The sequence below is a fragment of the Triticum aestivum genome, chromosome 5B (assembly GCF_018294505.1).
Source record: "Triticum aestivum cultivar Chinese Spring chromosome 5B, IWGSC CS RefSeq v2.1, whole genome shotgun sequence".
NCBI lineage: Eukaryota > Viridiplantae > Streptophyta > Magnoliopsida > Poales > Poaceae > Triticum > Triticum aestivum.
The window spans coordinates 637,315,513-637,336,496 of record NC_057807.1 but is presented as its reverse complement, the minus strand read 5'-3'; the positions used below and the strand labels follow the sequence as shown (position 1 = coordinate 637,336,496).

The 20,984-nt window shown below is 44.9% G+C and overlaps 1 protein-coding gene and 1 pseudogene across 1 annotated transcript; both read left to right on the top strand.

Moving 5' to 3' along the window:
• LOC123115152 (60S ribosomal protein L7-3-like) lies at nucleotides 1-568 on the top strand. Its single transcript, XM_044536395.1, has 2 exons — nucleotides 1-138; nucleotides 237-568. The coding sequence occupies exons 1-2, from the start codon at nucleotides 1-3 to the stop codon at nucleotides 450-452; spliced, it is 354 nt and encodes a 117-aa protein (XP_044392330.1). The 3' UTR covers nucleotides 453-568.
• Nucleotides 569-2,032: 1,464 nt separating this feature from the next.
• The window catches only part of LOC123115151 (60S ribosomal protein L7-3-like), a 92,808-nt pseudogene continuing 73,856 nt past the window's right edge, over nucleotides 2,033-20,984 (top strand).

The window sequence follows — 20,984 nt, the reverse complement described above, 5'->3', positions numbered from 1 at the left end:
ATGGCATGGGCACTAGAGCTAAATGGATATAATAGGTACCCGAACTTGAAGATCGTGAGGGATTTGATCTACAAGAGAGGCTATGGAAAGCTCAACAAGCAAAGGATTCCTCTAACCAATAACAAGGTCACTAAGGAGGTGAGCAGTCGATTGCCCAACATATGGCTCTTTACTTTGCATCTCCAAATGCAACTTTGGTGTGATTCTGACAATTTTGGTTGTCTAATAATTGTCAGGGTCTTGGAAAGTACAACATCATCTGCATTAAGGACCTTGTCCACGAGATCCTGACCGTTGGCCTTCACTTCAAGGAGGCCAGCAACTTCCTGTGGCCATTCAAGCTGAAGGCGCCGCTGGGAGGCCTCAAGAAGAAGAGGAACCACTACGTCGAGGGCGGTGACGCTGGCAACCGCGAGAACTACATCAACCAGCTCGTCAGGAGGATGAACTAGGTTGATCATCGATCCTTGTATTCGGAAGATGTTTTGTTTGTTAAGCCTGCTTTACATTAGGAAGTGGATGGTGGATGCAGTTTTGATATTTCGGAACCATGATATGCATGTTTGGATGAATCTGTCTGACTTTGTATGTGGATGTTATGAGATGTATTTAATCTTCTGCTATGTGCTGAGAATATGTTTCTCGTTGTTGTCAGCCTAGGATGCGGGCTTTGCAAAGTCTCGGTTTTTCTTATTGCCGGTGAACACATTGTATTTCGGTTGATTCAGCTCAATCCCCATCACAGGTCTTAACGCACAAACAAACTGATTTACAAAGTACTCCCTCCATGTCTAAATATAAGTCTTTCTAGAGATTTCAATATGGACTACATATATATAGGCATAATTTAGGGTGTAAATATAAGTTTTTCTAGATATTTCAATATGAACTACATATATAGGTATAGTTTAGAGTGGAGATTCACTCATTTGATCCGTATATAGTCCATATTGAAATCTCTAAAGAGACTAGTACTCTCTCGTTTAGATAACTTATATTTCTTTAAGTAATATTAGGAACAGTGGGAGTAAATTAGAGTGCAAAGCCCCTCTGTCCCCGTACCCGAGTGGTAAGAGGCAAACGATTCATGCTTCCAGCAAACAATGTCCGTACCTAAGGGGGGATTGATGAAGCATGTGCACGTTCGCTGTGGCAACAGTACATGTATACACTACCGAGACTATATATATGGCTCCTCATCCCCACTCAAATCCTCTAAAAACGAGGATGATTTGTTGGCTAGTATTAGAACAACCAGAGGTCACACAACATCCAGCCGATGAGCATAATCGGATTAGGAGGTATGGGGAAATACATTCAATATTCGTGCCGTGTGATGCCAACGAGAACTCCTTCTCCTATACACAACAAAGCTTGCACTATCAATGTCTTCGATGGAGTTGCGGCTACACATACTGTCAGTCCGAACATTCTTGGGCAATCCATCAAGATCGCTTTCTAGATCACGAGATGATTGTTGATGTCAATTCCTAAATCTCCGATTGGTACCGGCTTTTGCATCTGTTTATGGGTTTGGGGCGTTCGGCTGTAGATGCTATAAGAAACTGAATTTCGGCAATGAACGATTGTTGTGCGATTTCTTTTATTTTAAAAATGTTCTAAATAACTTAAACATCTAATGAAGCCTGATTACCAATCTGCATAATATTTTCTTTCGTCTAATTCAAATATTTGTTCCCTCTAGAAATTTCAAAAATTAGCTCTCACGATAGAAGTCTTCAATGATCTATGGTTGTGCAATTTCGTAGAGATTTATGTCCGTGTTCTTTGCAAGAAAAACAAACTAATGACCAGATGTTTTTGTTTATCTGCTGGGGAGATTAAGATTAGTACGTAGAACTAGAGTTAGAAACACTAGCCGGTCGATAGCTATATTATAGTATTAATAATCAGAATTAAAGTTATGATCTTAGGCCAAGCATGATAGATCGAAAGAAGCCAAAAACCAAGTATGAAATTAGATAGAATGTTCTTGCTTGGAAGCTACCGCGGACATCAGTTCTGTAGAACGATGGGAAATAGGTTTGGTGAGGGCACAATTTATGACAAAGTTAGATCGTTCCATTGGCTTAAAAAGATACACCGACTCAAGCTTAAGTACGCAAGTGCGATAAGTTTATGATAAGCATATCCCATTCTCCCCAGATGACTAAAATGTGAGGACTGCAATGTATATTTATGGCCACATTTTTTTCTTTCAATAAAGGAAGTTTTTATGACAAAAAAACACGCATGAGGGCAATACAAGTGAAAAGGTTCATAATTGGCCTCTACATTGCGGTGCACACAACCCAGAAAAGACATAGAAAGGAATTTGCAACTGGCGTAGTCTAAAAAAGAGGAAAATAACACAACAAAATCAATTTGACGGAAGTCCGATTTGAAGACAATCCACGTTTGGTTGGGCAGATATTAAATGGATGTTCTTGAAGTTTTTTTTGTAACAATAGAATCGCAGAAACTCACATACACTCATCCCTATGAACACACACACACACACAACCTACCCCTATAAGGATCTCTGAGATACTAAATCGGAACAACATTTTGAGATTGACGAAGTCACCACAAGCGTCTCATAGTCGACAAGAACATCTCCTCCCACTGAACAAACATCACGGAAAAGCCTGGAATAAATCCAAGAAAATGCGAGCACCAATGTCAAGTATAGGACTTGAATCCTGGTGGCTGGTTCCACTGCACGAAATCTAACCATCTGATCTACGCTCCGTTCGCAGTGTTCTTGAAGGCTAACAAAGCCACAATCATCATCCGCAGGGTCAAGCCATATGTTGCATATGGGTATGTTACAAGTGTACATTTTTTATTGTGTTGGTACATGATACATGCCTTCAATATTTAATGATTGAACTGATGTTATCATTATCCAACTTTGATTAGATATATTTTTATCCATTTTTGGAGGCTGGAAGTTTAACACTTTGTGGGTAGTGTAGTCTGAAACTAATACTCTTTATGAATCAACCCTTGCATTTGTTAAGCTAATTATCTTTACAACAAGTTATATGCGATGAATGTTTGTACTTCCGTCGTCAACTAGTCAAGGATTTTTTTTTGGGGGGGGGGGGGGGGTGGTACTTTAAAAGTTTGTGATGTTTCGTTTGTAGCTAATTAAACAAACAGAATCATTATATCTGCAGGTGCCCGAACCTAAAGAGCGTGAGGAGTTGATCTAGGAAATCGTATCTAGTGCATCTGGGATAGCTCGTGCATCAGTGTATCCGTTGATTGCTCAGCCAGTCCGATGAACACCCCACACATGGGATCAAAAGCAACACAAAGTTGCAAAAACACACTCGCCACTGCTTGATCTAGAAGATAGGTTATGCAAATCTCAACAAGTAAAGGATCCATTTGACCAACAACAAGGTCATCAAGGAGGTGAGCAGTTGATTGCTCTCATATGGCTCTTACATTACTGTAACTGTCGGTGTCAAAACCGGCGGATCTCGGGTAGGGGGTCCCGAACTGTGCGTCTAAGGCTAATGGTAACAGGAGGCAGGGGACACGATGTTTTACGCAGGTTCGGGCCCTCTCGATGGAGGTAATACCCTACTTCCTGCTTGATTGATCTTGATGATATGAGTATTACAAGATCTACCACGAGATCGTAGAGGCTAAACCCTAGAAGCTAGCCTATGATTATGATTGTTCTTGTCGTACGGACTAAACCCTCCGGTTTATATAGACACCGGAGGGGGCTAGGGGTTACACAGAGTCGGTTACAGAGAAGGAGATCTACATATCCGAATTGCCAGGCTTGCCTTCCACGCAAAGGAGAGTCCCATCCGGACACAGGACAAAATGTTCAATCTTGTATCTTCATAGTCCAACAGTCCGACCAAAGTATATAGTCCGGCTGTCCGAGGACCCCTTAATCCAGGACTCCCTCAGTAGCCCCTGAACCAGGCTTCAATGACAATGAGTCTGACGCGCAGATTGTCTTTGGCATTGCAAGGCGGGTTCCTTCTCCGAATACTCCATAGAAGATTTTGAACACGAGAATCGTGTTCGGCTCTGCAAAACAAATTCCACATACCACCGTAGAGAGTACAATATTCCACAGATCCGATCTGCTGACATCACGCCGCGGTCCGGTCTTTATTCGAACCATTTTTCATAACCAGCCACTACGAGGCGGTTTTATTGACACGTCTTGTCGAAGCAGAGATCATGCCCCCCTTATCACGGGATTCTCGTCAATACAGGTGTGGGTAACCCAACCGTGTTTTATTTAATATGACTCCTCGATTTTAGGCAAGTCCCAAACGGTCACGCGGGGGACGCTTGATATTCGTCCTCTTTATAAGGGGGCCAAGGCCTATCCTTTTCTTCCCACGCTCGATCCTCCCCCTCCCGCACCTCGAGTTCCAACACCCAAGGCTCAAGCTAGACACTTTGAACCTTCAACCATGTCCAGATCCAACCTTCAAGGCCGGTGGATGGCCTCCTTTGTCACAGAGGAGGACATCAAGAAGCTTAGGGAGGCCAGGTATCTCACCGCCAAAATCCCGCACAGGCTACCTGCTCAAGGGCAGGTCATCCCCACTCCCGAACCCAACGAGAGTGTCATATTTATTTCCCACTTCCTCCAAGGGTTAGGTTTTAGTCTTGATCCCTTCGTGAGAGGGCTTATGTTCTATTACGGGCTAGATTTCCACGATCTAGCTCCGGATTCCATCCTTCACATCTCATTGTTTATCGTCGTGTGTGAAGCCTTCCTCCGCATCACCCCCCACTTCGGCCTATGGCTCAAGACTTTCAATGTGAGGCCGAAGGTGATCGACGGGCGTCATGCAGAGTGCAGAGGCGCTATAATAAGCAAAGGCACCGATGCCCCGTGGCCAAAGGGTTCCTTCATGGAAACTCCCGACTTATGGCAATGGGAGTGGTTTTACATCACAGCTCCCCGAGGTACAAAGTGGGCGGCCGCTCCAGCGTTCCGCTCGGGCCCTCCGCCGTAGCTGGCGTCATGGGTCAACAAGGGGCTGGACTGGGGGCCAGTTAATGACATGCTGACACAGCAAAGCCGCATCCGAGACCTTCTCAAGAAGGATGTCAGTCTCGTCACGATAATGCAAGTAATGCTGGTTCGTCGGGTCCTGCCCTACCAACGTCGACCTCTCCATATGTGGTAGTTCAACCCAGAAGGACCGCAAACCGTTCAACAATTCTTCGGCATGACGCTCAAAGAGATGTATGGGTCTTTCTTCGGATCACGAATAAAGTGTCCGGATACCACCGAGGACATGGGTCTCAACTGCAACCGTCCGGATACCCAAGTAAGTAATCCCGCTACCGAACACATCGTCCTTTATGTTTTTTATAACAACATTCTGAAAAATTGCTCTCCGCCGGGACCGGATAAGGAAGGCGGAGAGGATTAGGTGTTCGACCCCTTTTCCTGAAGGCTCGCCGGATCCTTTGTTGACCAGGATGCTTGAGCGCGCGCCGTATCAGATGCCATCAAGAGAAGATAAGGGGAGGAATGGAGAAGCCACAGGTGGGCCTCATATTTTACACATCCAAATTGGGGGAGTAAGTGCCTCCACGAAGGAGGATAATCGGGGAGGGGAATCTAAAATCCCCTCTCCTCAAGGTAAGAAAAGGGCCGCCTCTGAAGACATGGAAATGGAGGCTTCCAAACAAGGGAAGAAACCCTCGCCAAGGGGCCCTGCCCCAGAGGGCGTCCTTACCGCACAGTGCCCGCAAGGGGGCCAACCCTCCACCGAGCCGTAAGTAAAAAGGTACTTTGGTAAATTTATCCCGTTCTGTCTCTAAGGATAATAACCGAAACATATTTGTTGCAGTCCGGCTTGTAGCCCTTCTCCACAGAGTTCGTCTTTGGGGGGTCTTCTTCCGGAGATGATGGAGAGCGAAACGCCTCCCCCTGCCTCCCCGTCACATGGGGCGGATGACCCCGAGGTGTCGTCACGGAGGGTTTCTCCTGATCCGCCGAGGCCAGAAGTTGACACTTCGGCTGCCCGAAGTTTGGATTATCCGGCTCCCAAGGAGAGCGATAGAAAGATTCCGGAATTGTCCGACATACAGCCGGACACACTGATGGGTCTCCTGGAGCGAGCAGCCATCTCGTAGACACATCGTACCTTAATGGGTACGGTGATTGAGAGGATTTCGTCCGCCAAAAGCGGATTGAATGTAGCTTTTACAAGTCTGCTGGGCGGCTTTGAGGTACGCAAAATAATATATGTATTTCTGACGGTACCGCATATGCTAGGTGTGCTCTGTATAGATAGTAGCCCCTGAGACTCTGGTTGCCATCTAGAGGTGGCAAACAGAGGATCGTAATCTCAGGTAATAATCGCGCTGCTTTTTATGTGCAGGCGGCTGATTGTCCGACTATTGACCGGACTGCTGATTTTGCCGAACTGAAGTGGCAGCTGGACGTGGTGGATGCCGACATCGCGCTTGTTAACAAGCGGCTTGACGAGGCCCAGGGTATGTATGTTCGTCTTGCCAGTAAATTGTAAGAGGAGCATTATGCTAGTATCTTATAATATATTGTGACCGCAGATGGAGCTGCTGCCGTAGAGACCCTTCGGGCGGAGCTTGCCCGAGCCAAGGAACAAGCTCGGATAAGTGATGTGGCCGCCCTGAAGGCGGTCAAAGAGTTGAGAGCCGAACAGGCTGCTCATCGCCAGAGCGAGGAAAGGATAGCCGAGATGGCTGTTGAGCTGAAAGATGCCGCCGACCGCTATGAGCTCCTTGAAAGGGACAACCAAGCGAGAGCAGCCGACCTGAAGAAGGCCCTAGAGGCAGCCAAGGAAACCCGCTCTGAAATGAGAGGGATAAGGGAGGAGCTTCGTGAAGCCAGAGATATCACGGCTGGGAGGCCCTTTTTGTTGTGGTTGAAGTTTGGAGATCCGAAGTATGCCCCTCTAGATCAGTTGTGGAGTGTTGCAGACACATATGCGGACCTGGCCAAGAGTGCTGCTGATGCGACTGAGTTTTACAAAGATCGGAAAGACCATCAGACAGAAAGATTATTCTGGTCGCAGTTCAGTGCCCCGACGCGTCCGCTGCCGTTGAATGAAAGGATGTCCACATGGGCCGAACTCCACAGGTTGTTCGGGCTTGCTATGAGGTCTGTAGTGGATCATATTTGGCCACGTGGACCAAGGCCGGACAACTATTTTGGATTAGTGCAACAATTCCTTGGTGCTATGTCGCATATCGATGCTGTGAAGAGGTCGGCGTGCATAGAGGGTGTGCGGATGGCTCTTGTCCGTGTTAAAACATACTGGGCTGGGATGGAGACCACCGCTATTGCAACCCAGGGTGCGGCGGAAGGCCAGGACCTGGCGAGCACTATTTTGAAGAAATCTTAGAAGGCGCCTGTTTAATAGAGTCTCAGTGCTCGAACAGTGCCATGTTCGAGTGACATGTGTCTCAATTGTAAAGACAATGCTATTTTGATTATAAAGGTTGTGTTTATACTTTTGCCCGAAAGTATTGTAGTGCCTCCTGTGCGGCCGTTTATGTATGTATATAACCTGCAACTTAGCAATCGTCTGCTTCAGCCCCCACACATATAATGCGGGGGTGTTCGAGAAAATGTGTAGTCACACTTGATCCAACGTCTTGGTCCGTTAAGGAGGTGGTAGCGCGGTGAACCAGGCAATCGGACTATATAGCTTTAACACTTTCACTTAGCCATAGGAGTTTGACGGTGGGGCTACTATATAGCCCCTGGTACTTCCGCGTTCACCCGAAGGTGGTGCGCGTACGTACATGACCGGGAAACCAGTCCTTCGTTAATGCGGAGGAATCGTGAAGATTCCGCTTTGTCATCAAGTGGTTGACCAGTCTCGCGCTGTATCATGACAGTCAGTTTTTGACTTTCTCTACTGAGGTGCTCATCCAGATGAACCAGGGCACAATCGCAGTAGTTCTCCCGGTGCCGCCTTAGCCGATAGAGCGGAACGTAAGGTAGCAAAACACGGGAGCCGGGCAAACCCAACATTTGACCAAAGACATGATTCGGAGCTGATGCATATAAGGCCAAACTCGCGACGCCGAACACTCCCTAAGGTATTCGGACTTTACAACATATACTGGGCTGAATAACACCCTCGATAATAAGCCCTGAGTTTCCAGGTATGTGCATTAGTCTGGTGTGACAAAAATGCCGAAAAACGCCAGTATCCCTCTCAATTGTGTCAAGTTTCCGGAGGGGAAGAAGCAACATGAGACATTAAAAAAGGTTTACGTAGGGTCTTAATCTAAAGAGAAACCTTTGAGCGGGGCCCTGCTGCACGTCTGCGCCTTTATCTCCATTGTGCCGTATCCTGGAAGGGTGTAGCACGATGATCATCTGTAAAAAGGAAAAACCCAGGTGAAAGACTTCATGCGAGGGGTTCATTAATCTGAATGAACCATGAAAATGCAATATGTTATTGTATTGATAAGGTCAGGCCCAACTATGGGCCTCTTCTTTTTTTTGTTTGCGAGCAGCCCCTAGCACCATTTATGGGGATATCCCAGCGGGGCTGTTGCATTTAGTGGAGCGCCGGACTCGTCCAACCGTGTCCGTGGTCTTGACGACCGACCATTTATTTGGTTGGAGGGACCGCTCAATGTTCGGCTGCTATAGCCACAACATATTCTTCCGCATGTAAGGAATGCTCTGTATTTCCGCTAACTGTGATGACACCACGTGGACCGGGCATCTTAAGTTTAAGATAGGCATAGTGCGGTACTACATTAAAACGGGCGAAGGCCGTTCTTCCGAGTAGTGCGTGATAGCCACTTCGGAATGGAGCGATGTCGAAGATTAGTTCTTCGCTTATGAAGTTGTCGAGAGATCCAAATACAACCTCTAGTACTAGAGAGCCCGTCCAGTGGGCTTCGACGCCTGGTATCACTCCTTTAAAGGTAGTGTTGCTTTGACTGATTCTTGACGGGTCTATCCCCATTTTGCAGACAGTGTCCTAATATATCAGGTTAAGACTGCTGCCGCCATCCATAAGGACTCGAGTGAGATGGTATCCGTCGATTATTGGGTCGAGCACCAAGGCGGCTGATCCACCGTGCTGGATACTAGTCGGATGATCCGTGCGATCAAAAGTGATTAGGCAGGCCGGCCAGGGATTGAATTTGGGGGCGACGGGCTCCACAGCGTATACGTCTTGGAGTGCGCATTTGCGCCTTCTCTTTGGAACGTGAGTTGCATTAATCATATTCACTGCTTTGACTTCTGGTGGGAATTTTTTCTGTCCCCCAGTGTTCGGCTGGCGGGGCTCATCCTCGTCCTCACTTGGCATCTCCCTCCCCTTGTGTTCGACATTTAGCTTGCCGACCTGCTTGAAAACCCAACACTCTCTGTGGGTGTGATTTGCAGGTTTTTCGGAGGTGCCATGAATCTGACATAATTTGTCCAGAATCTTATTTAGGCTGGACGGTCCTTCTATGTTACCTTTAAATGGCTTCTTCTGTTGACCGGGTTGAGAGCCCCTGAATCCGGTGTTTACCGTCGTGTTATCTGGGCTGTTTTCATTGTTTCAACGCTTGTTTTTATTGCGCCACGGCTTCCCGTTGCCGTCTTTGACTTCAGATGTGCCTGGGTCGCTGGTGCCACTACGGGCTAGCCAACTGTCCTCGCCCGCCCAAAAGCGGGTCATGAGGCTTGTTAAGGATGCCATTGTCCTTGGCTTTTCCTGGCCGAGGTGCCTGGCAAGCCATTCGTCCCGGACACTGTGCTTGAAGGCCGCTAAGGCTGCGGCATCCGGGCAGTCGACGATTTGATTCTTCTTAGTAAGAAATATGTTCCAAAGTTTTCGGGATGACTCTCCGGGCTGTTGAATTATGTGACTTAGGTCGTCTGCATCCGGAGGTCGGACGTAGGTACCTTGAAAATTGGCCCTAAAAGCATCCTCAAGTTCTTCCCAACTTCCAATTGAGTTTTTGGGGAGGCTTTTCAACCAATGACGAGCTGGTCCTTTCAACTTAAGGGGTAGGTATTTAATGGCGTAGAGATCATCTCCACGGGCCATATGAATGTGAAGGATAAAATCCTCAATCCAGACCCCAGGGTCTGTCGTTCCGTCGTATGCCTCTATATTCATGGGTTTAAATCCTTCTGGGAATTCATGTTCCAGCACCTCATCGGTGAAGCACAGGGGGTGCGCGGCACCCCTGTATTTGGACCTGTCGTGGCATGCTGTCGACGGTTGTTGTGTTCGGTTCTAATTCCTGGCTTGTGTTCTATCAACGTGATCGTTTTGGTAGCTCTGACCCTATGCCGAAGCGCGCTTCCTAGATCCATAGATGGACCTAGCCATACCGGATTTTTTGTCCAGGAGCTCACGTATGCGCTGACTTGTGTGCGACATCATTATGTTGGAAATATGCCCTAGAGGCAATAATAAAATGATTATTATTATATTTCCTTGTTCATGATAATTGTCTGTTATTCATGCTATAATTGTGTTATCCGAAAATTGTAATACATGTGTGCATATATAGACCACAACATGTCCCTAGTAAGCCTCTAGTTGACTAGCTCGTTGATTAACAGATAGTCATGGTTTCCTGAGTATGGACATTGGATGTCATTGATAACGAGATCACATCATTAGGAGAATGATGTGATGGACAAGACCCAATCCTAAGCATAGCACAAGATCGTGTAGTTCGTTTGCTAGAGCTTTTCCAATGTCAAGTATCATTTCCTTAGACCATGAGATCGTGTAACTCCCGGATACCGTAGGAGTGCTTTGGGTGTACCAAACGTCACAACATAACTGGGTGACTATAAAGGTATACTACAGGTATCCCCGAAAGTGTCTGTTGGGTTGACACGGATCGAGACTGGGATTTGTCACTCCGTATGACGGAGAGGTATCTCTGGGCCCACTCGGTAATGCATCATCATAATGAGCTCAATGTGACTAAGTGGTTGGTCACGGGATCATGCATTACGGTACGAGTAAAGTGACTTGCCGGTAACGAGATTGAACGAGGTATTGGGATACCGACGATCGAATCTCGGGCAAGTAACGTACCGATTGACAAAGGGAATTGTATACAGGATTACTTGAATGCTCGACATTGTGGTTCATTCGATGAGATCATTGTGGAACATGTGGGAGCCAACATGGGTATCCAGATCCCGCTGTTGGTTATTGGCCGGAGAGCTGTCTCGGTCATGTCTACGTGATTCCCGAACCCGTAGGGTCTACACACTTAAGGTTCGGTGATGCTAGGGTTGTAGAGATATTAGTATGCGGTAACCTAAAAGTTGTTCGGAGTCCCGGATGAGATCCCGGACGTCACGAGGATTTCCGGAATGGTCCGGAGGTGAAGAATTGTATATAGGAAGTCCAGTTTCGGCCACCGGGAAAGTTTCGGGGGTCACCGGTATTGTACCGGGACCACCGGAAGGGTCCCGGGGGTCCACCGGATGGGGCCACCTATCCCGGAGGGCCCCGTGGGCTGAAGAGGGAAGGGAACCAGCCCCTGGTGGGCTGGTGCACCCCCCTTGGGCCTCCCCCTGCACTTAGGGTTGGAAACCCTAGGGGTGGGGGGCGCCCCACTTGGCTTGGGGGGCAAGTTACCCCGTTGGCCGCCGCCCCCCCTTGAGATGGGATCTCTAGAGGGCCGGCGCACCCCCTAGGGCCCCTATATAAAGATGGGGGAGGGAGGGCAGCCGCACCCTAGTCCCTGGCGCCTCCCTCTCCCCCCGTACCACCTCTCCCTCTCGCTGAGCTTGGTGAAGCCCTGCCGATATCGCCGCTACTTCCACCACCACGCCGTTGTGCTGCTGGATCTCCATCAACATCTCCTTCCTCCTTGCTGGATCAAGAAGGAGGAGACGTCTTCCCAACCGTACGTGTGTTGAACGCGGAGGTGCTGTCCGTTCAGCACTAGGATCTTCGGTGATTTGGATCACGACGAGTACGACTCCCTCAACCATGTTCTCTTGAACGCTTCCGCTCGCGATCTACAAGGGCATGTAGATGCACTCCTCTCTCTCGTTGCTAGATGACTCCATAGATTGATCTTGGTGAAGCGTAGAATTTTTTTATTTTCTGCAACGTTCTCCAGCAGTGGCATCAAGAGCCAGGTTTATGCGTAGTTTCTATGCACGAGTAGAACACAATCTTGTTGTGGGCATAGATATTGTCAATTTTCTTGCCACTACTAGTCTTATATTGTTTCGGCGTCATCGTGGGATGAAGCGGCCCGGACCGACCTTACATGTACGCTTACGTGAGACATGTTTCACCGACTGACATGCACTAGTTGCATAAGGTGGCTAGCAGGTGTCAGTCTCTCCCACTTTAATCGGATCAGATTCGATGAAAAGGGTCCTTATGAAGGGTAAATAGAAATTGGCATATCACGTTGTGGTTTTACGTAGGTAAGAAACGTTCTTGCTAGAACCCTATTGCAGCCACGTAAAAACATGCAACAAAAATTAGAGGACGTCTAACTTGTTTTTGCAGCATATGCCTTGTGATGTGATATGGCCAAAAAGGTTGTGATGAATGATATATATGTGATGTATGAGATTGATCATGTTCTTGTAATAGGAATCATGACTTGCATGTCGATGAGTATGACAACCGGTAGGAGTCATAGGAGTTGTCTTAATTATTGTATGACCTGCGTGTCAATGAATAAAAGCCATGTAATTACCGTACTTTATTGCTAAGCCGTTAGCCATAGTAGTAGAAGTAATAGTTGGCGAACAACTTCATGGAGACACGATGATGGAGATCATGATGATGGAGATCATGGTTGAAAGAACATGCGGTGCCCCCATGTTTGGTTTTGGTAATGGATGACAATCTCTATGGACTAATGGTTGTCTTGAGTTGTATTTGAAGGATTTGTCCATAGGCTTTTCTTGAAGTCCATGTGTTGGTTTCAAGGAGTTTTTGAGTTGACCAAGGTGCTATTAAGGAATTATCCAAAGATTGGTCATGCGAGTGTTGAGCTTATTGCAAGCATGTCTTGAAGAAGAAGGTTGTGTGATCATTCATGTTTATCTTCAAGACATCATCCAAATGAAGAGAGTTGCAAAGATTCAAGGTTGATCAAGACTAAGTCAAGAGTGAATCAAGTTGATCAACTCACAAAGCGTAGAAGATGTACCGAGAGGGATCAAGTGATCCCATGGTATGGTAAACATTGTCCATTACACTTTATGTACTAACCCATGGTCTATGTGAGAGTTGTATGTGGGGTTAGGTACGTATCCATGGGCTTGCGTCAAGAGGAAGATATCATACAACCCATGGAAAGGATGACATCAAGTGGTGATCGTCATCAAGATTGCCGTGTGCAAGTTCAAGTGGAGCATCACGAAGAGATCAAGTGCTTGAATCTTGCCATCCATTGTGGTGTCAATGGACTTGTGAAGATGTGCCGAAGAGTGGCTCACCCATAGTGAACTATGGGGAAGCAATCATCTAGTCTTCATCGAGTCAACGCAATCAAGAAAGGTGGTCAAACTTGAGGGAGTCAAGATCGTCTTCATCTAGCTCAAGTGGACCATGTGCAAGGCAAAGGTTTTCCCTTGATAGGTTTTCTATTTTACCGGTCTTGTGGTGGTAGTTGGGAGACCGAGTTATAGGATCGTTTGCAGTACAATCAAGGGGGGCTCTCAAGTTGGTAGCTTGATCGTATCATTAGTAGAGAGCTCAAACCATTGCATCCTTGCATCATGTTTCTTGCTTCTTTTTTGGTTATCTTTGTGAGTCTTAGAGCTTATGGTCATCTTGATGACAAGCTTGAGTTCATCGAAAACGGAGTTCGCATGCGTCTTCTATGATGTTTTCGGTGTTGGAGGTTTTACCGGTCTTATTCGATGAAGGGTTCTCACCATTTTCTTATGGGACTTTTCTCATTTGCTTATTCTTGATATTTCTATCAATATTGTGTTAGCCCATGTCGTTAGCTTTCCAACAAACTTGGTTTCGTTGAATTCGGAGTCCGTTTGCAAAAGTTATGGCTGTTTTGGTAAAGGCTGCATCGGTACTACCGCGACTAGAGCGGATGTAATTTTTTACTACCGCTCCAGAGCGGTACTACCGCTGCTCCTGAGCGGTAGTACCGCTCCGGAGCAGTACTACCATGGCTCCTAAGCGGTAGTACCGCCCCGGACCAAAATCTCGTGTTTTCTCTCTCGCTTGGGCTATTTTGACCGTGCTAAGCGGTAGTACCGCTCCTCCAAGCGGTAGTACCGCTTGTGCACGACCTGAGCATAACGGTTGGAATCGGGAGGTCCTATAAAAGGGGGTCTTCTTCCCCAATGAACCAAATCCTTTGAGCTCATGTTCTTCCCCCATTGTTGACCTTCTTCGAGCTTGCTAACTCTCAATCCCTCCATGGATTCTTGCTAGTTCTTGAGGGAAAAGAGAGAGGAGATCTAGATCCACGTTTCCACCAATCACTTTCTCCTCTAATTGAGGGGAACCCCTTGGATCTAGATCTTGAAGTTCTTCGTGTTCTTCTTTCGTTCTTCCTCTCATTTTCCTCCCTAGCATTAGTTGCTTTGGTGGGATTTGGGAGAGAAGGACTTGGGCACTCCGTGTGCCCTTGCCATTGCATTTGGTGCATCAGTTTGAGTTCTCCACGGTGATACGTGGAAGTGAAGTTTGAGAAGCTTATTACTCTTGGGTGTTTGGGCACCCTAGAGCTTGTTCCTCTTGTGTGCCTTGGTGCCCTAGACGGTTGGTGGTGTTCGGAGCTCAATCATTGTGGTGTAAAGCTCCGGGCAAGCGTCGGGGTCTCCAATTAGGTTGTGGAGATCACCCTGAGCAATTTGACGGGTACCGGTGACCGCCCCCAAGGGTTACCAAAGTGTACGGGTTCGGTGACCGCCCCCAAGGGTCGCCATTTGTACGGGTTCGGTGACCGCCCTCAAGGGTCCCTTAGTGTAATCACGGCATCTTGCATTGTGCGAGGGCGTGAGGAGATTACGGTGGCCCTAGTGGCTTCTTGGGGAGCATTGTGCCTCCACACCGCTCCAAACGGAGATTAGCATCCGCAAGGGTGTGAACTTCGGGATACATCGTCGTCTCCGCGTGCCTTGGTTATCTCTGACCCGAGCCCCTTTACTTATGCACTTTACTTTGTAATAGCCATATTGTTCTTTGTCATATATCTTGCTATCACATAGTTGCTTATCTTGCTTAGCATAAGTTGTTGGTGCACATAGGTGAGCCTAGTTGTTTTAGGTTTTGTGCTTGAAAAATTAACCGCTAGGTTTATTCCGCATTTGTTCAAGCCTAAACCATAATTATTTTAAAACGCATATTCACCCTCCCTCTAGGCGACATCCACGTTCTTTCAATTGGTATCAGAGCCTCGTCTCTCTTTGTTAGGCTTAACCGCCTAGAGAATAAAGATGTCAACTAGGGGATTAGGATTCTCTGACACTCTTAGTTTCGATGGCACAAAGTTTGATGTTTGGGTAATTCGCATGCTTAATCTCTTTAGGGTCATGGACCCATATTTAGAGCGAATTGTAGATATGGGTTTTTCTCCTCCAAAGGATCTCCAAAGATTATCTTTAGAGGATGAGAAAAACTCTTATCTCAATTCTCAAGCTTCTAATGTGCTTTTTGATGCTTTGAGTAATGTAGTTATTTTTCAACTCATGCCGTTCCGGGATGCTCATGAGTTGTGGACAAAGCTTCAAGATAAATATGGTGTGTCCAATATTTGTGGGGATGATTGTTCCCCCTCCACCTCCGGTCGTATAGTCTTCTCAGCTTCTTCTACTTCACCTACATGTGGTTTGCCACAAGGTAATGATATGGTGAGTAGTGTTGGTCATTGCAATGGTGATAGTATGCTTCTTGTGGAGGATCCTTCATCACTATATTATTGCAATGCTCCTTCTTTGGGCTTTAACACTTCGAGCACTCCAAATGTTTCACATGCTTGTGTTGATAGTCCTTGCATATCATGTAGAAATTGCTTGACTAAATCACATGATGATATGCTTGCTATGCCTTGTTGCCATGATAAAAATGCATCTATTTCCTCGAATTATTGTGCTAACAATGTAGAGGAAACCGAACACTCCATGGAACAAGGTGTGGTGTTTAATGGTGCCTCAAGGGATCCTACATCGTCATCTATTGCTTTTTGCCTTATGGCTAAGGCATCAAAGGTATCTCCTACTTTGTACCCCAATATGTCTCTTGATGATGATGTTGATGCTAATGATGATGGATAATGATGAAGAGAATGATAATGTTGCCTCCTTAAAAACTAAGGGGGAGATGATTTTTAAAGCTCTTCTTAAAAATAAAATTGCTCGTTCCAACTTCATGGAAATTATGTCCATTGCCATTGAGGGCAAGAAATATATTGAGGAGTTGGAATCTCATCTCGAGGAGCATGAGGTCACCATTGAGAAAATGGAAGCTCATGGGCGTGATTATGCAAATGAGATCGCGGAGCTATCTCAAGCTCTTGAACATGAACAAACCACCTCCGAATCTCATGATAGAGCTTTTGAGGTGGCCAACGATTTCAGAACTAAAAATGCTAAGCTTGAAGTTTCTCATGCTAGACTCCTTGAGGATTTTGAGCACCTCGAAAATGGCTCAAGGGTCATCAAGGGTGAGCTCATCAAACTCACCGAGTCTCATGCCCAACTTGAAGCTTCTTATTTAAAAGAGCTTGCCAAGTTGCCTTCTCCTCTTGTTGTTAATGATGATGCTTGTGCTACTAATTCTATTACTTGTGAAGCATCCATTTTGAAGGAGAATGTTCAGCTACGGGCTCAACTTGAGGTGCTATCTAGCAATTATGGGAAATTGGAAGAAATTCATGAAAAGCTCTCAAGCTCTCATGATGATCTTCTAGTATCCCATAGTTTGCTAAAGATAGCTCATGAGGCCATGTTTGCTAAGGTAACATCTAGTGAGCCTCATGTGGATACTAGCACTACTTCTAGTCAAAATAGTATATTGCCATGTGCTAGTCCTTGTAATTCATCTACTCACAGTGTTGGTACATCTTGTGATGAATTGCTTTCCTTGCCTTGTTGCTCTAACTATGAAGCTTATACTTCCTCTAGTACTTGTGTTGAGACTAACCATGTAGAGGAAATCAAAGAGCTCAAGGCCCAAGTCACTTCTTTGAAGAAAGACTTAGAAAAGAGTCATCAAGGGAAATCCACACTCAACAATATCTTGAGTGTGCAAAAATCCCCCAATGACAAAGGTGGACTTGGATTCAACTCCAATAAGAAGAAGAAGTCCAAGATGAACAAAAGGAAGGGCCAAGAACAAGTCAAGAATTCGGCCAAGATTGTTTGCTTCAAGTGCAAAGTCGAAGGGCATCATGTTAGATCTTGCCCATTGAATAAGAAGGCCATTAGTGTCAAGCAACAAGGGAAGATGGCACAAGTTCAATCTCATGCTCAACATCAAGTTGAAGAAAGGCCTCTTCCCAAGAAGACTCAAGTTAATGCTTCTCAAATTGAGAAATCAAGTGAGAAGAAAGTGAAGAGTAGACGTTGCTACTTATGCCATGAGAAAGGTCACGTCGCTTCTTCATGCACTAGTGGTAACTTATCCAACCCAATTATTATTGATGATATCTATTCTCTTGGTAAGGATAAGGTTGGCAATGTGTTTGCCAAATTTGTTGGTACTCAAAGTGGTGTCAAGCAAAGAACCATTTGGGTAGCCAAACCTATTGTGACTAACCTCTTAGGACCCAACTTGGTTGGGGACCAACAAGCCCAAACTTGATCAATAGGTGTTGTTGGAGGTCATTGGAGACTTGGCTACATTATGAAGAATTAAGGGGACTTCATATTTCTTGTTGTCTCAAGCCAAGTCAATTGGGTTGTCAAGTTTCTATCTTATATCCAATGTTCCTCCTTGCGGTAACTTGTACTTAAATTGTTTACATTGAAAGTTACTTGCCCCTTTGCATGTTTTGGTTTGTTCCTTGCATGTGTTTGTATATGATGTGTCTCCAAATTGCCTTTGTGTATGTTGGTTTGCACATCATGTACTTGTGTGTCGTTCGTTGAGCCTTAGTGCATCTTGTTTATTTCTTAGTTGGCTCTTGTGAGAGATTAATGGAATATCCATTATGGGGGAGTGGTGTGCTTTGTGCACCTCACAATCCTATAAATGTGCACACATTAGTAATACCATCTAGTATTGATATTTCAAGATTATCTAGTCGCTAGGTGGTATATCTCTCATGAGAAATTCAAATTCTAAATGTGTTGGATCCTCTTATTGCCTCTTGTTAAGTTTTCTTCATTGGTATCACATTATGGGGGAGTAATATGCTATGTGCATATTACAAGCCTAGAAAATGTGTACATTTGAGATATTGTCACCTATAATTGATATTGTAAATTATCTTGTTCCTAGGTGGCATGTTAGCTCTACAAGTTGCAATTTGCTTTTTGTTTGGAGTGAAGATGATGTCGGATATCCTTGCTATCTACCACCGGGAATTATTTCCAAATACTTCTTGTCTTTTGACAATTGGTAATCACTTATGTGTGGTAGAATTTAATTGATCATCTTTACATTGGCTTTTGTTTTTATTTGCCTTTTCTCTTGCCAAGGTTTGTGTCAACTCCCGTTGTCTTCCATGCCACTTGTGGATCTTGTTAATTTCTTGTTCTTGTCTAGTGTTTTCTAGATATAGTGAAAGTGGTGATCCCACCTTGTGCATTTTGTATTCAAAAGGAAGTTCTTTATAATGCATAACTCGTGGGGGAGCTATCCTATTTTCTTTAGAACACTCTTCTTGTGATCCTTATCAAGTGTGTGTTGGTGGAAGGCAAGCCGTTTTCTTTTGGTACCTTGTGCCATCATGAAACTTTGTTGGGAGCTTGGTTTGTTTGGAACCATCCTCTCTTTGGGAGTTTGACATCTTTAATTTAGTGTGTATCAATGGATATCTCATTCCTTGATGTATCTTTAATGATATCTTCCAAGTGATGATTTCTCCATTTGGTATCCTTTTCACTTGGCATTTCTTTGTCTTTTGGTATCGGTTCTTGAAAGTTTTGAGCATGCATATTTACTTCATGTATTCTATTTGGCATGCTTTCTTTCGTTGACTCAATATATAGGGGAAACTTCACCTAGTCTCAATTTGGATGAGATGTGCATGAAATCCATTTTCATACCTATATGCACATATTTATGTGGAGTTTGTCCTATGTATTGGTGTTTCTAACTATTTGGTCCCAATGAGTTTGGGTACCGTTTAGTTTGTGTTGTTCTTCTAGGAACATTTGGAGATGCATTGGATGCTCGGCTCACTCACAAGGAAGGTGTTGTCACCATGTGCATATTGGAGTCAAGCAAGGATGATCAGTGAACTACTATCTACCTTCAATTGGTATCTACTACATCCTTCCAATGATATCTCGGTAACAAGTATCTATTCATGCTTTCTCCTCTTGCATTCAACCTTGTGTAGGTTGCATCTTGGCATGATATTCATTTCATATCTTGTGATACTTGTTTCCTTTCTCAAAGCATCCCAACGATGATCTCTTGTTGCTAGTTGTGATGCCTTTGATGGATGTGTGTTTGGACTTCATTTATATACAATAAGACCATATCTAGCCAAGTGCTATGCTTTCAAGCAAATATCTTATTGGTATATTTATGACTTCCTTGTGGATATCTTGTTTCTTCGTGTTGTAACTATTTCGGGTGTACATCATTCTTTGTATATATATATCATCATGATTTCATCTACATAGAACCTTATACACTTGAGAGAAATTACATCTCTAGTTGATATCTTTTCTTTCACGTCCACCTTGTCTTTCTTATGTTATTTCTTTGGTGGCTCCATGAAAGCTTTTGCCTTGAGTGCGTGTCCTCTATCGTTGCATCTTGTTGCACTCTTGTGTGGTGAAGATTATCTTCCTCTTGCTTATATTTACGAGGTTTTTGCCATCTTAATTGGTATCCCTCGTCTTGATGAGCCTCCCCTCGTCTATCTTCACCACGGGTTGTCACAAGCATAGGTTCTCTTTTGCTTATTAGTAAGCTTGTGAACCCATTTGCCACTTGTGTGTGGGAATGATAGGCCTTGCACCGTGTGCCTCATTCTTTCAAGACTATGTTGATGCTTAATGCTCATCCTAATCTTAGTCTTCTCAAGTGCTTCGCCATGACTCACACACATCATTTTGGTTGAGCCTATTCTTAAGTTGCCTCTTTTACATGTTGCTCAACCATGTGCTTGTTGCAAGCGCTAGGCTTTGTTTCCTATATGCTCACTTGCACTGGATGTGAGTTTCTATTGATTTTGGGGGAGCTATGATCCTATTTTGTGCACTTTGTATTCAAATACAAAAAATTCTTATGTGTGCACAAATCATGGGGAGCTTCTCTAGTTTCTTTAGAACACTCCTTTGCGCTTTTCATTATATCTTTATTCTTGTGGCATGTAGGATCATTGGTCTAGTTGGTTCAATTGATATCCGTTGATTGCTTGCTTCAATTGGTATCTTCTGATTGCTTGTGTCTCTCTTTGTTATGTCTTTGTGGCATATCTTTCTGTTGCAATCTTTGGGCATCAATATAGTTTGTCTTCCTCCAAGTATTGGTAGTTGGGTATGTGTATTGCATTCCACTCTCTTGTTGAGAAATACACAATTTATGGAGGACCACAATTTATATTGGCCTTCTTAGTTTTTCGCCCATTTTGGCAATCGATGCCAATGGGGGAGAAGTTTCAGAGAGTTTTGTGGAGAAGTTTAGAGAGTTATCTCTTCTTGCTTTGTTTTTGTTCCTTAGCATTTGCATCTCATTCGCATGCACTATTAGTTGTTGCATTGCATGGTGATGCATAATTCCTTATATAAACTCTCTTGAAAGTGATTGTCATCAATTACCAAAATGGGGGAGATTGAAAGAACATGCGGTGCCCCCATGTTTGGTTTTGGTAATTGATGACAA

Bases quoted from the DNA above. Each gene is read 5' to 3' on its own strand.
- LOC123115152 (XM_044536395.1), top strand. From the start codon at position 1: ATGGCATGGGCACTAGAGCTAAATGGATATAATAGGTACCCGAACTTG. The intron at 139-236 runs GTGAGCAGTCGA...AATAATTGTCAG, and splicing joins ATAACAAGGTCACTAAGGAG to GGTCTTGGAAAGTACAACAT.